The 13,877-nt window shown below is 34.6% G+C and overlaps 1 protein-coding gene across 3 annotated transcripts; it reads right to left on the reverse strand.

The window, feature by feature from the left end:
• Window positions 1-90: 90 nt before the first annotated feature.
• On the reverse strand, window positions 91-12,681 carry sfi1 (SFI1 centrin binding protein). Of its 3 annotated transcripts, XM_019070509.2 has the most exons (31): window positions 12,356-12,679; window positions 12,205-12,276; window positions 11,952-12,062; window positions 11,514-11,608; window positions 11,249-11,366; window positions 10,055-10,157; window positions 9,826-9,982; window positions 9,067-9,228; window positions 8,872-8,942; window positions 8,675-8,767; window positions 7,994-8,091; window positions 7,778-7,844; window positions 7,512-7,642; window positions 7,334-7,415; window positions 6,705-6,883; window positions 6,535-6,610; window positions 6,299-6,394; window positions 6,082-6,158; window positions 5,888-5,990; window positions 5,688-5,784; window positions 5,449-5,609; window positions 5,290-5,364; window positions 4,819-4,893; window positions 4,553-4,729; window positions 4,239-4,450; window positions 4,007-4,102; window positions 3,713-3,908; window positions 3,414-3,486; window positions 3,163-3,307; window positions 2,381-2,483; window positions 91-431 (listed from the first exon to the last, which is right to left on the reverse strand). In XM_019070509.2, exons 1-31 carry the CDS (start codon window positions 12,499-12,501, stop codon window positions 288-290), a joined length of 3,591 nt encoding a protein of 1,196 aa, XP_018926054.1. In that variant the 5' UTR covers window positions 12,502-12,679; the 3' UTR covers window positions 91-287. The 3 variants fall into 3 exon arrangements, with proteins under 3 accessions (XP_018926054.1, XP_018926055.1, XP_042582204.1); XM_019070510.2 differs by lacking the exon at window positions 11,952-12,062 and having other exon boundaries at window positions 12,356-12,680; XM_042726270.1 differs by lacking the exons at window positions 91-431; window positions 2,381-2,483 and adding an exon at window positions 2,511-2,620 and having other exon boundaries at window positions 12,356-12,681.
• Window positions 12,682-13,877: the final 1,196 nt, after the last annotated feature.

A 13,877-nucleotide genomic window follows, 5' to 3' on the forward strand; every position in this document is an offset into this window, starting at 1 on the left:
CAACATTCCAACGTCAGGTTAACTCAGGTTCCCAGTTTTTAGGATGTACGTTAAAGATAAATAAGCAATTTCAAAACATTAAAATGTCTGATTTAATGCTTTAATAAAAATGAAATACATATTTACAACAGTGCATTTGAATACATAAATAACTTGAATAAAAACAGGTTTTGAGTCACACAATTTAGATTTCAACCCAAGGGTTCCAAAAATACAACATCATCTGAAATTGTTTCTCAAATAAAATTGGCATATAATGGGCTGCAAAATATAGACTTTTTTAATACTTATATTCCATACTTAGTGGGTGTTTTTGTATTAACATTGGACAGTAGTTGGCTCTGGATGGTGTTAACTCTGGCAGCATAACGAATCATGGTGGGTTTCTGTTTGTTTAATCTCGAAGATAGAGAAGAAATGCGACTCTCAAGCTGCAAAAAAACATCATATGGAAACATTACTAAAATTATTCTGAAAATGAAATAAATAAATAAATCAAACCAGAGATGAACAAATAGCTACTATCTAACATGTGTAAAGTAGAATATTTCTTTTTTAAATAACGGTTTATATACATAAACAGCACACAAAAAATCTAGGGGTGTGTAATGAGAAGTACAAGCATACAAATTAAATACTAAATTTAAGATACTCAAATCACTAATAATAATAACATTAGATCTTAAAGCTGCACTGTTACTAGGCTATATAGCATGTGAGGATCCTGCAGGTGGCGAATCATTTATAGCCTTTTCTCCCAGCAGGTAGAATAATTAAATGTATCATTTTGATGGCAGATTGTAATCCAGAAAAGACTATGTGTTTATGAAATACATTTAAATGAAATTCATTTATATTCCAGTTTTAAATGTGCTTCTGATTACAGATAGTCTGGGATTACACAAAATTTTTATTTTAAAGACAACCAGTTCTAAGGGAGCATAATTAGCTTTTTGGGTTAAAATAATTTCTTAATATGAAATTCAAATGGTATGACAATTAGAGATTAGACTGTACAGAAATTGAAATCTACACGCTAATACACAGTATAGGCAATGCTGATGTTGTTAACATTGTTAATTTAAGAATAAAGTAAAACAATAATAATAATTTGCATGGTTTGTCTTGTTACACTTGTAAGACTTGTTACTTACATGTTCAGATGACAATATATGTGTAAATTCTTATTTGGGTCATATATTCAAAGACATAGGCTAGAATCTGTGATTGTGAAGTACAGTATATATCCACACTGGTGCGGTGATTGACTGCCACACATACTCCTCAAAACATTAGATTCAGTCGCGATCTGGGTCCCGGCTAATAACCCATGCAAGGAAAATAAATTCTGCAAACAGCTGCAATTGCAGGTTTTCAAACAGAGATGGTGACAAAGAGGCAAACTAACGGACTGCAGGTCATATGATGCTATTTTTCCTTTTCTTTAGTGTGTTATGTAGCTATTTGTGCATGTATAAGATCTGCAGAGTTACAAAGCTCAAAGTCTCCCACAAAACGCCTAATTCAAACAAGTATAAGTATGTTAATAGTTTAAGTATTTGCTATTGACTATTCAAATGTGGAGTTTTGCACTGTGCAGAGTATCCATGTATGTATGTGTGCCTGAGAGAGAGACAGTGTCACATCACAGTGGAGTCAGCTTTCTTAATCGCAGCTTGTGTACTGCAAATACATACAAGCATCATCACTGTGTCTGTCACGCGACTCTGTTCCCTTTTCATGCTTGAACTGATGGTTAAAACTAAGGACATGATTTACTGTCTTTACATTTATTTTAAAAGCTGAAGCTTGTGATTATGGAAAGGGGCATTACATTTCCGACGAGTACTTGTGGTGTTCGGCCAATCACAATGCACTGGGTCAGTTGGCCAATCAGAGCAGACTGTGCTTGTCGGAAGGAGGGACTTTGTAGAGAGAGGCGGGGCATAGAGGACCTACAATAATGTACAGTATCTGAAAAATAATACTAAGCACATCAACATATTCTGTTACACCGAATCCACAAAATAATGATCTTTAAAATAGCATCATATGACCCCTTTAAGTATGTATGCCTATTATAATTCATATTATAATATTTCCAATATGGCATATCATAAGCAAGAGCAAATGTTTATACAATTCCTAACCTTTATCTAGTGGTACACACATTTGGTTTTTGAGCATTTTAGATTAATGTTTATGTAAATTCTCTAAAAATATGTGCGTTAAATGCAAACCATCAGTGCCCTCTCTGTGATAGTGCAGCTTGAGGAACCAAAACCTTGTACTGTTATTTGTTCCATTTTTACTGTACATATTTAAAGACATAAATGCATGTATGAATGAGTGCAGGAGAAAAAGAAAAAGATATGGATACCTCACTTAACTCCTTTAAAATGCTTTCCCGTTCCTCAGTTTCTCCCTCAATGCCTGTCGTTTCGAGCCAGTTACTCAAGACCTTTTGGAGCTTACGCCATGTCCTAAACACACACATACACACAAACACAGACTGGTAAAGATATTTGTTAAACCCCTTTTGCTAGATCACAAAATTGAAAAGCAAAACATTCCTTTCTCTGTAAAGTGCAGAATCCAAATATTTTCTCCTCATTAGTCTCTGAAATGCAGCAGAAACAACTATTCACACCAAAAGCCAAGTTTCCTTTGTGTCTGCTAGAATAAAAAACCCAATTTAATAATATGTCGATTCAGTCAAACTACAGCTGGAGATTCGATTCATATTTCTTCAAAACAGCTCCAGTCTGAAAACGTATTTGTAATGTAGATCTGGGACTTTTACTGCAGGAACACTTTAGCTAGAAAAAATGTCTGTTATATGCTATATATAAACCACTACATATAATAAATTTCTTTGACTGCCATAAAATTAATTAATAGCTTTGATATTTAATAGTAAACATTAATAATGAACTTTTACTGCAGGATCACTTTAGCTGGAAAAAATGTCTGTTATGTGCTATATATATATAGCATATATAGCGGTTTATTTAGCAAATAACAGGCATTTTTCCCCAGCTAAAGTCATCTAAAAGTGGCTAAAGTGATTCCCATAAAAATAATTAATAGTTATATATTTTTTTTATAATAAACAATTCTAAATGCTGCACATTCATCCTATTCAAAGCCAAATGCACTTACTGTAGCTGTTTTCTGTCTTGCTGGTATCGTTGCATTTCCAGTCTAATATCTAGTAGTTCTTTTGTGAGATTTTCTGTTTGCTCCACATCTACAGTCTCATCTTCCTCACTCTCCTCATCCTGCTCAGGTAATCCCATATGTACACCTACAGCCCAGACATGAGAAGCGTAAATGCTCTTTCAGTATGTTACTAAACCTCAGACTTGTAAAATGAAACTTTCTTCAAATTATGAAAGGCTACATGTTTTTACCTTGTGTTTTGAGAGGATGGGAAGTGAAATGCGTAGAATGCAGTGGGAGCTCTTGATGTTGTAAGCTTTTTTGCTGTAAAAAAAAAAAAAGAAAATTGCATAATTCATTCAATGTAACAGTCTTTACAGAATGATGAGTGTATAAAAAATTGGCAATTCACATTTAAGCCAAAACACGAAGCTGCAAAATAAGAACACTAGTAAGTAACCATGTGAACAGGAACTGATGGGAATAAACAAATAAAAGTAGCATTATACAAAAGCATTCAAACAAGTGTTCTTACAGCATGAATGCTTACCATGCCATGTGCTAAAGAGACAGTAAATGAAGATGGAGGAAGCAGTATGTCCTGGCCGAGAGTGGCGATAGATCCAGGAGGGCCAGGTTTGAAAGGGAGGACCTTTGGTTGTAGCACCATTGCAGGTGACTCCAGTGGGCTATGGGTCAAATCGACTGAGGGTAATGGAGAAGTCTCTCTTACAGACACCCTCTGACTATTGGAGCACCATAAAGAAAGGTAGATGTTCATTGGTATATAAAAAGTTATAAAAAAAAAAAATTATTGCAACTTTCGGTTTGATGCATACTACACCTGCTGATTTTGAAGTCACGTGGCAGAGGTTTGAATGGGGACTGCAGAAGGTCATCTGGTCTTCTCGGTTGCAATCTAGATGCTCGAACTGACCACCTGTTACCAGAATGGGACAATTCCATTAACTGAAGAATGGTCAATCAGATTATGTACCCTCATTTTCGGAATCTGAATCAAATTTGTAAAAATTAAAACATAATCAGAATTAACATTTGCAATAGGAATGACTTACAGCTGACTGATGATGGAATCTTTCTGCCTCTGCTCTGCTGCTTGGCTCCTGATTGGACAAGGGGTGGGGATGGGGGTGTGGTCTTCTGGCAGAAAAAAAGACACACTCTTCTTGGGGTGGCCATCTGTTTTACCCTTGACATGCTTGCACAGTGCCCGCTGCTTCCATCGTATAGCACACCGCCTTACCACTTCCTGCAGCTGTCGACAGCTCTGTATGGGATACAGATTACTTAATATTTATGCAAACACATAAACAAACATGTACTCTATTGCCTATAGATTGAAATACACAAATATGTAGTATAACAGCACCTGTTCATAGCTGTGCTGGGCAATATTGGTTGAGAAAGCACTCATGTGTGCTGTGTGCGTGAGGATGTGCGTGACACCCTCTCTCAACAGTTCATCTCTGTAAAACTGAGCTGCCTCAGTCAAACGCTTCTGTTTTCTCTGACGCTCTGCAATCCATTGCCGCCACACGCAAAACACCTGAAAACATACAGAACTAACTGTATGAAATTAGGCAGTTGCAGGAAACCTGCATTATCATTAATTAGCGGTTCATGATCTGGCATTACCTTGGCCTGTAGGTTGAGGGACCAATGCCAAAGGGCAGTCTCAGTTTTCTCTGCTTCTATTCTTCTGCTCTGCAGCTGTATGACATAAACATTCAAACTCAGACAGAAAATGCAATATAAAAACTTCAAAGAGCCCGTAATAATCAAAAGTAGCTGCAGCCAAAAAAAAGGAAATGAGGCAAAATCAGCAACTCCACCCACTGCACAGTAAGTGAGACTATAATAAAGCTTTAATATCACAAGTTCAGCTATATTTAAACAACAGGCTGTGCTATATTAATAAAGAGCTTAATGAAAAAAAATTGCTTATTTTTAACAAGGAGATAAAAAGCGTTTTGTGTCAGCGGTTAATATAACACACATTTGAGAGCAGCTTAAGCACTGTACTGACCAATCAGCATCAAGGATTTAAAAAAAAACTATATAAAATCCATCAAATATGATTGAATGCTTTGTTAAATCAAAACTCACCTGTGTTTTCCAGCAGATAAAAAAGTGCTGACAAATCATCAACTTGTGAAGCTCAAAGCTTCTTTTCTTCATTACCTAAAAAACACAAACATACATACAAATATCAAATAATTAAGACTGGACTGAAATATATACAGATATGGAGACTTAGACAGTCACCTGATAAGTTTTGTGATGCTGAATATTAGTGGTCCATGTGTTGAGGGTTCTTTTTCCCAGGATTCTGTTGTAGTGTCTGCCGGTCCTCTCATTCTCCAATCTCTCGTCTTTTACCTCTGTGCTTCGCTCTCTCCATCTTCTCAAAGTCACCTGCATGCGAACTAGCAGTACAAAAACAACACTGAATCATTTCATCATTACACAGACTAGTAACAGTGGCATTCATATAAACAAAGTACATTTATCCAGGTGTGTTTGAGCTTGTTTCAGAGCTTCCTCTTGCTGGTGACGGTGAAGATGAGCAGATACTGTTCTCTGTCGCCATGCCAGAAACACCTATCAAACAATTCAAATATATATTGTTTAGTTTATAAAGTTGTACTTATAAATAATAGGTGTTAGTTTTTATTTGTTATACAGCTAATTTTGATATAAGCACCTGAGATAGAAGGTGCTTTTGAGAAAAAAAATTTGCTCTGTTTTCCTTCTCTCTCTCTTCCGTCAACTGTGCCACGTTTATCCTCCAAGAATAGAACATTCTTCTGCAGAAACATACATAAAAAAGGACAGAATAGATCACATATCTTAAAATACACACTACAGTAAATTATAACAAATAGATCATAATAATACCTGACAAGGTGCTGCTGCTGCTCCTGGTAACGACACTCCACATGTTGGTTGATCGATTGAGTCTGCAAATGGTATGACTACATGCATGCACGTAAAAACATCGAGTTAATCAACTTTTCAGCCATACACTTGATATAAAAAATGTAAAATACATTACTATAATATAGCAGTATTTGCAAATATACTGTATACTGTGTCAAAACAAATGTATTCATACCTTCCAAGCCTCTAGAGCATGTCTGAGCAATCTGCTGTTGTAATGTTTCTCCATTCCTGCAAGTTTCTCTCTCTTCTGTCTTTTGTGATCTACATACTGTTTAACAAGCTCATATTTACTAATATTAGATTCACAATATTTCAAACCAATTAAAACAAATGAAAACAAATCATATGATTTATAAAAACACTATCAGGTGTTTTCTTAGTGACCCGAGCCAGCTGTGCCACTCGTACCTGATGCCAGTCTGCCATGGCTCTTCTCAGACAGCGCTGTCCATAATGATTCTCTGCCTGCTCCAAATGTCTCTGACTAATCAACAAAACACAAAAAGCTTAAACTTCATTAAAATTCTCTGTGGTTTATTTAGATGTTCTTCCTGTAGCTTCTATTATCTGATTTGCACCTGGTCTGTATGTTTGCAACAAGGTTTCTCCACTGGTTCAGGGCCTTGCGTAGCAAAAAGTGTCTGTAAAGCGAGTCGGCTGCTGCTTGTTTGAATCTCTTGTCTCTACGCTGTACAGCACCAAAGTACCACTTAGACCAGGCACGGGCACAAGACACATGCTCGGAATGCAACACAGCCTATGAAAAATACACAAATAACAGTAATATTGTAACATATTACAACTTTAAATAACTGTTTTCTGTTTTAATATATTTTACAAAGTAATTTATTCCTGTGATGACAAAGCTGAATTTTCAGCAGCCATTACTTCAGTCTTCAGTGTCACACAATCTTTCAGAAATCTTTCTAACATATATGGATTTGGTACATTTCTTAATATTATCAATGTGGAAAATTAGTGTGCTGCTTAATATTTTATGGAAATTGTGATAAATTTTGTCTTCAAGATCCTTTGATGAATAGAACAGCATTTGTTTGATACAGAGTTTATTTATTGGATATAGATATGTCTTTAATGTCACCTTTGATAAATTTAGTCCATCCTAGCTGAATGAAAGTATTATTTTCTTTAAAAAGATATCTCACTGATTTTTTTTGTGAATGTATATTCATGGATGTCATCTTACCGTTCTTTCAGCAAGTCTCTGATCTCTCTGTACCTCCAGGTTTCTCCACCAAGTGTAAAATACCCAACTGCAAGTCTGCTGCCTGTATAGAGGACAAAAACATGTACATTTTCAGTACAATACAACACAGACATGGATATCTACATGTGCCCACACTATTTTAGGCACAGAAACTTGCCTGTAATGTTGTTCAGCTCTCTCTTTCTGCTCTCGTTTCTCTGTGCTTTGTGCTGCAAACTCCATCCAAGTGTTTACACATTGTGGAAAGATACGTCGGGCAAAGCAGGCATCAGCACGTACTTCCAACTCCTATGTAAATATGTATATATACAGATTGTTTGATAATATATTAGAAGCATTTTTAAGGCAAAAATGGGGAAAAGTGCAGCCCATTACTAACTGCAGGTGGCCTATGATATAAGATAATGAGAGTTTGGTGGCTACCTTCAGTTGTCTGTGCTCTGTGAGACGTTTTCTCCAACGATGAAGGCAAGATCTCAGCACAGAAATTCTGTTGATTAATAACAACCATTTTCAAAGTCTCACAGACCAACTCAGGTTTTTAACGACCTAAAATGTATATTACATGCTTCATATAAAAAAGCATGTGCAGATTGTTTTGCCAGAAGTGCACATATTTTAATCATTTATGTAACTAACTTGTGATGGGCTTGTGCAACACTCATTTGGGGCTGCAGGCTTCTGTCCTCAGCCTCATCCAAGCGCAACTGCCAGACTTTCCAAGACCTTGCCAGCAACTGAAAAATGTCAATATCCATTTCTGCCATTTACACTTTTTACACAAAAACCTTAAAAATAATAAATGAAATGGAAACACAATAGAAAAACATAACATTCATAATCATTACTGATTGACTACGTCAATGAAATTTAGTTTATTTTTTATTTTTAATAGTACAATGAACTCTTTTATTTAAAAAAAAATAAAATAAAATAAAGGAAAATGTAATTTCCACTAATATGTTAAAGAGACAGTTTACCCAAAAATAAAAATTCTGTTATCATTTACTAATCCCCAATTACTTCCAAAAAAAATAAACATACCTCTATGCTATTAGTAAGTAAAAATAATATTTCTAAGAAAAACAGCAACCAAACAGTTTCTGGTCCCCAATGACTTCCACTGTATTTTTTCCACTCAATGGAAGTTAGTGGGCACCATTACATTTTTGGTTACCCACATTCTTCAAAATATCTTCTGTTATGCTCAACAGAAAGATGAAGTTTGGTGAGAGTAACTGATAACAGAATTGTCATTTCTTGATGAACTACAGGTCTGTCAAGAGCTGTGTTTATGATGTGCATTTGTGTTGTTCATACAATGTGATGATGATGCTGGACACTAATGTTCTTGTTGAGACGATGAGTTTTACTTTGAGTGACGTTTAGAGCAAGGGCTCTTAAACCCAAATGCTGTGAAGAAATATAAGACCAACATAATTAAAAACAAACAAAAAAAGCTATATAATAAAACATTAAAAGGACAAAAAAACATTAAGGACAAGAACACAACTAACCAGAAGATGGAGTTGTCTGTGATGCATTGCAGCCTTTTCCCTCTTAGCCTTCTGTGAGCACAACCTGACATCTACAAGACAGCTCAGGAAAACAACTGCATTAGGTACCAGCATGCTTTCAGTGACATATTTCATTTTTTCTTCTAGTATAATAGTATATGAGAACTGTCTGTTTAACTGTGTAAGCAAAGATACAGTGTCTCCAGTGTGAGAACGCCAGCCGCTGGGAGCCGTGCTGGGCCAGTTTGTCTGCTCTCTGTCCTCTGTCTTTCTCCATCTGCCTGGATTGCAGAACATTGTTCCACTGACACCAAAACTTCTCTAGCACAGCAACGTGCCGTACATCCTGAGCAACAGCTGCAACACAGAAGGATACTAAAATGCATAAAATGCAAAAAATAAATTCATAATTGTGACTGATCAGTTTGCCACTGTATCTCAAGTTACTGCAATTAAAAAGCCTTATATTTAATATTTTGGGGTCGGTTTTTAAAGCTTTTTTAAAATAAGCATTTATGCATGCCCACCAAGGCTGCATTTATGTGACCAAAAATACAGTAAAAAAAAAAAAACTGTAAAATTGTGAAAATATTTTTATGATTTAAATGTACTTTTTTTAAATTTTAATACATTTTAAAATAAAATGTATTCCTGTGATGGCAAAGCTAAATTTCCAGATGGTATTACTTTATAAAAAACATGTTTAATCATTTTATTACGATTGGTGTTTAATAAAAAATTCTTATTATTATTATTAATGTTGAAAACAGTTGTGCTTCTTAATATTTTTGTGGAAACCATGATATATTTCTTTTTCAGGATTCTTTGATGAATACAATGTTCAAAAGAACAGCATTAATTTAAAACAGAAATATTTATTTAAAATTTCTTCACTGTCACTTTTGATCAATTTGACCAACAGTATATATCATAAATATAAAAAGTGAATGGCACCTGTTTTCTTGCTCTTAGCCTGTCGGTTCTCTGTGTGTCTGATCCATCCATGCAGTGCATGTCTTAACAGTTGAAGACAATAGTGACGATGAGCTTTAGACTCCTTCTCTTTCAGAACACAGGCTTGTTTCATCCTGTCTCTCCAGTGCAGCCATGCCTGTGAAGAACAGCCACATTAGAGATCACTCAATTTCATCGTACCGTTGCATTCTCACATGTTCATACTCACTCTGCTCTGTACAGTGTGAGCCCAGTGTTGCAAAGCAAGATCTTCTTGATGGTACTCCACATCCCTGTGCTGTAGAGTCATATTCCACACAGCCCAAACCCACCTTTAATGACCAACATATGTACAAACAAAAATATGTTACATTATATTTTACTTTACTAATGTGATATACATACAAATGTACCATATAAATAATTTCTAAAGGGATACTCCACCGCAAAAAGAAAAATTTTGTCATTATTCACTCGTCTTTGGAACACAGTCTCAAGCCTCCCGGTTTTCATCCAAAATATCTTAAATTGTGTTCCGAAGACGAACAAAGCTTTTACGGGTTTGGAACAACATGGGGGTAAGTGATTAATGACAAAAAATTTTAATTTGCGGTGGAGTAACCCTTTAATTAAACCATTCTAAATAATTAATACTTTTATTCAGGAAGGATTCATTAAAACTGAACAAAAGTGACAGTAAAGAGATTCATGTTACAAAGGACTTCTATTTTACATTTACATTTAGTCATTTAGCAGACGCTTTTATCCAAACGAGACTTACAAATGAGGACAATGGAAGCAATTAAAACAAATTTTAAATAAATGAAGTTTCATTTGAACTTTCTATTCATCAAAGATACATGAAAAATATGTATTGTGGTTTCTACAAAATTATCAAAGAGCACAACTGTTTTTGATCATTGCAAATAATCAGCAAATCAGCATATAAGAATGATTTTTGAAGGATCATGTGACACCGAAGCCTGGAGTAATGATGCTGAAAATTCAGCCCTGCCAAAAAAATAACAATTTAAATATAAAAAAAAAAAAAAAATATAAAACATAAACTTCAAAACTAAAAACTAATAATAAATAATAACAAAAAAAAACATTATACAGTATTTTTTTATTAACTTAATAACACTATTTTAACTTTTAACAGTAGTGTACATTTCTGTTTAATAATGTTACTCATTTATTAATATATGCAAAATTACATCAACATATTGACTGATTTATGCTTGTTTACTTGCTTAAATCTTAATATAAAATGTTGTTGTCATAATCAAGTCTGTTATTTTATACTACACTCCGACCCTTCACCAGGATTGCAACATTGTTTATTATGCATCTGGCTGCCTGCTTTACACTTATGAATGTGACTTGCAATATTTTTCTGACACCACATAAGAGCAATGCTCACTTTAGTACAGCGAGTCTCTCATGCTGCACTGCTTCCTCCTGCATCCTGCGTTTCATGCGACACATGTCCAGGTACAGTTCCCAACCATTCCACACAGAACGTAGTTTGTGCTTTGTCTCTGCAGTACAAATATTCAGTTACACCTACTATGACATAATACACAACATAATCATCCCCAGTATTGTGAGATAAAATGCTGAAAAGTTATTCACATCCTCATTCAACTCTATAAACTAAAATATTAACAGAATAACAGCCTATATACCAAATCTGACTGCAAGTTGCAGTTTTTTCTTTTCTTCTCTCTGGACAGCAACATACTCCTGCCAGGCTTGGAATGTTTTGCTATACAGCATATACCTAAAATGGCCAAATAAAAAAATCAATCAATCAATCAATCATGGTTGGTGATAATTGAGAACCTAGTCATTAAAATACCAGCACAACTGTTTTAAACATTGATACTAATAAGAAATTTTTGAGCAGCAAATCCGCATATCAGAATGATTTCCGAAGGATCATGTGACACTGAAGACTGGGCTAATGACTGCTAAAAATTCAGTGCTGACGTCTCAGTAATAAGTTACATTTTAAAATAGAAAACAATTATTTTAAATTGTAATGATATTTCACAATATTACAGTTTTGACTATTTTTTGATTAAATAAATGAAGCCTTGGTCAGCATAAGTGACCTTACTTACATATAATGGCAATCTGCCCTTATGTTTAGGGTCCATTCCTTTCTTGCATGCCACCACTCATCTTTCCAAGCCACTAAGGTTTTCCTCAAGATCAGCTTACAATAATGATATCTATATATATCTATATATATATATATATATATATATATATATATATATATATATATATATATATATATATATATAAAACAATTTTCATTAAATAAACATCATATACTGCACAGTATTTAAACACATGACCACTATACTGGACCTGGCTTGTGATGTTGTTATTCGTCCAAATGTCTTCTGAATCCACAAGTGAAGGAACTTCCGAGCAAGATGCCTAAATACCCAAAATACAGTCACTTATCATGACATTCATCACAACAAATAAACGAATGGTGGATGTCATTATCTCCCACCTTATCCTGAGCTCTTTAAGTCTACCACCTCGGTTCCAAGTATACCCGACCCGGTAAGTGTTTCTCTGTATGGGTGTCTTGCGTGGCCGGTTCTTTTCTACACCACCAGACACCTGTTTCCAAGCTCTTGGTCTTGTCGTTTGCATCTTTAATAGATCATTCAAGGATGCATAACTTTCAGCGAATCAGCGCATTGTCTAGCAGCCGGTTCTTGAACTATACTTGGTTCAAATAAAGTAAATAAAGTAGCTTTTAGGGTTTTATAGATTCAACTTAAGGCTACTGCAGCTCATTGAAAAGCTGACAACAACTAACAACAAACCATAACTGCCGCTCTTCCGTGTTGAATACATTTTCTTCCGGTAAAATGTCATAATAAAAGACCTGCCTAAAATGGCAACATTTTAATAATGCATTTATATTATAATTAATAATAATAATGCAGTTGTGTTACAGTAATATTGATACAGATAATTTAAAATAATGCAGTTATATTAAATTGATTTGATTTATTAAATACATTACTGACGCATTCTGTAGAACTAGCCTTTTATGCTTTTACTGTACACAGGATTTTGTGAATTTAATATTGAGCCGCATTGCTTTTTAAGTTGTGTTCTACTTTCATTTAAAAATGTCACGCAGAAGTCCTGACAAGGCCAAGGTCAGCATATCAGTTTGTGAGATTTCTTAGGAGAGTTATCGCCCTACTTAGCAGGAACTGCGTATTTGGGCTGTTTAATCTCTTGATGACATCACAGAACATAATTTTTTTAGACTCACACTTAATGACTCAACATGACAATATACAGCCCACAAGTAGATTAGGTGTGTGGGACTGAACGGTTTTACTCATCTGGAAGTTTCCAAGCTTGGAAATGAATGAATGAAAGGGACATAACAGTCACTTTCACTTTGAGAGTCTGAGTGATCATTTTTATACATTTCGTGTATAAATTGCTATGCTGGTAAGTGATTAATTAGGTTTTTTTTTTTCTTTTTTTTTTACATTTTCAATTACTTTATATGTGTGTCAATTCTGTTTTCTGTTTTATTCTAGTGCATTTTAATCTCATTTAAATACTCATTTATACTTATTGTTTTTATTAACAATATTGAAATCTTTCTTATAGTTTTATTACTTTTCTTACACAATTATTTTAATTTTATTTATTAAAAATACCGTTTGATTATATACTACGTGGTTGACAAATAAACTTAAAACAGAATCAGAATTAGAATTAGCTTCATTCGCCAAGTGTGTGCAAGCACACAAGCAATTTGTCCATCTTGTTCATACTTGTTTAATCGAATAAATAGCAGGTAAATCCTTTTAACTTTAGTCAGAATAATGTAAATAAAAAATCAAGCAACTCAACTAAGCTTTTTAAATCCTGTCACGTGACTGCAATTTACAATGGGTGGCCACGTTGATTGCCTGAATTGTATTCCTGCTCTAAAATTCCGTAACGACTCTTGTCAACCCCCTTGAATAAAATAAACACTTGTAACCACGTACTCT

The sequence above is a fragment of the Cyprinus carpio genome, chromosome B6 (genome assembly GCF_018340385.1).
Source record: "Cyprinus carpio isolate SPL01 chromosome B6, ASM1834038v1, whole genome shotgun sequence".
Taxonomy (NCBI): Eukaryota; Metazoa; Chordata; class Actinopteri; order Cypriniformes; family Cyprinidae; genus Cyprinus; species Cyprinus carpio.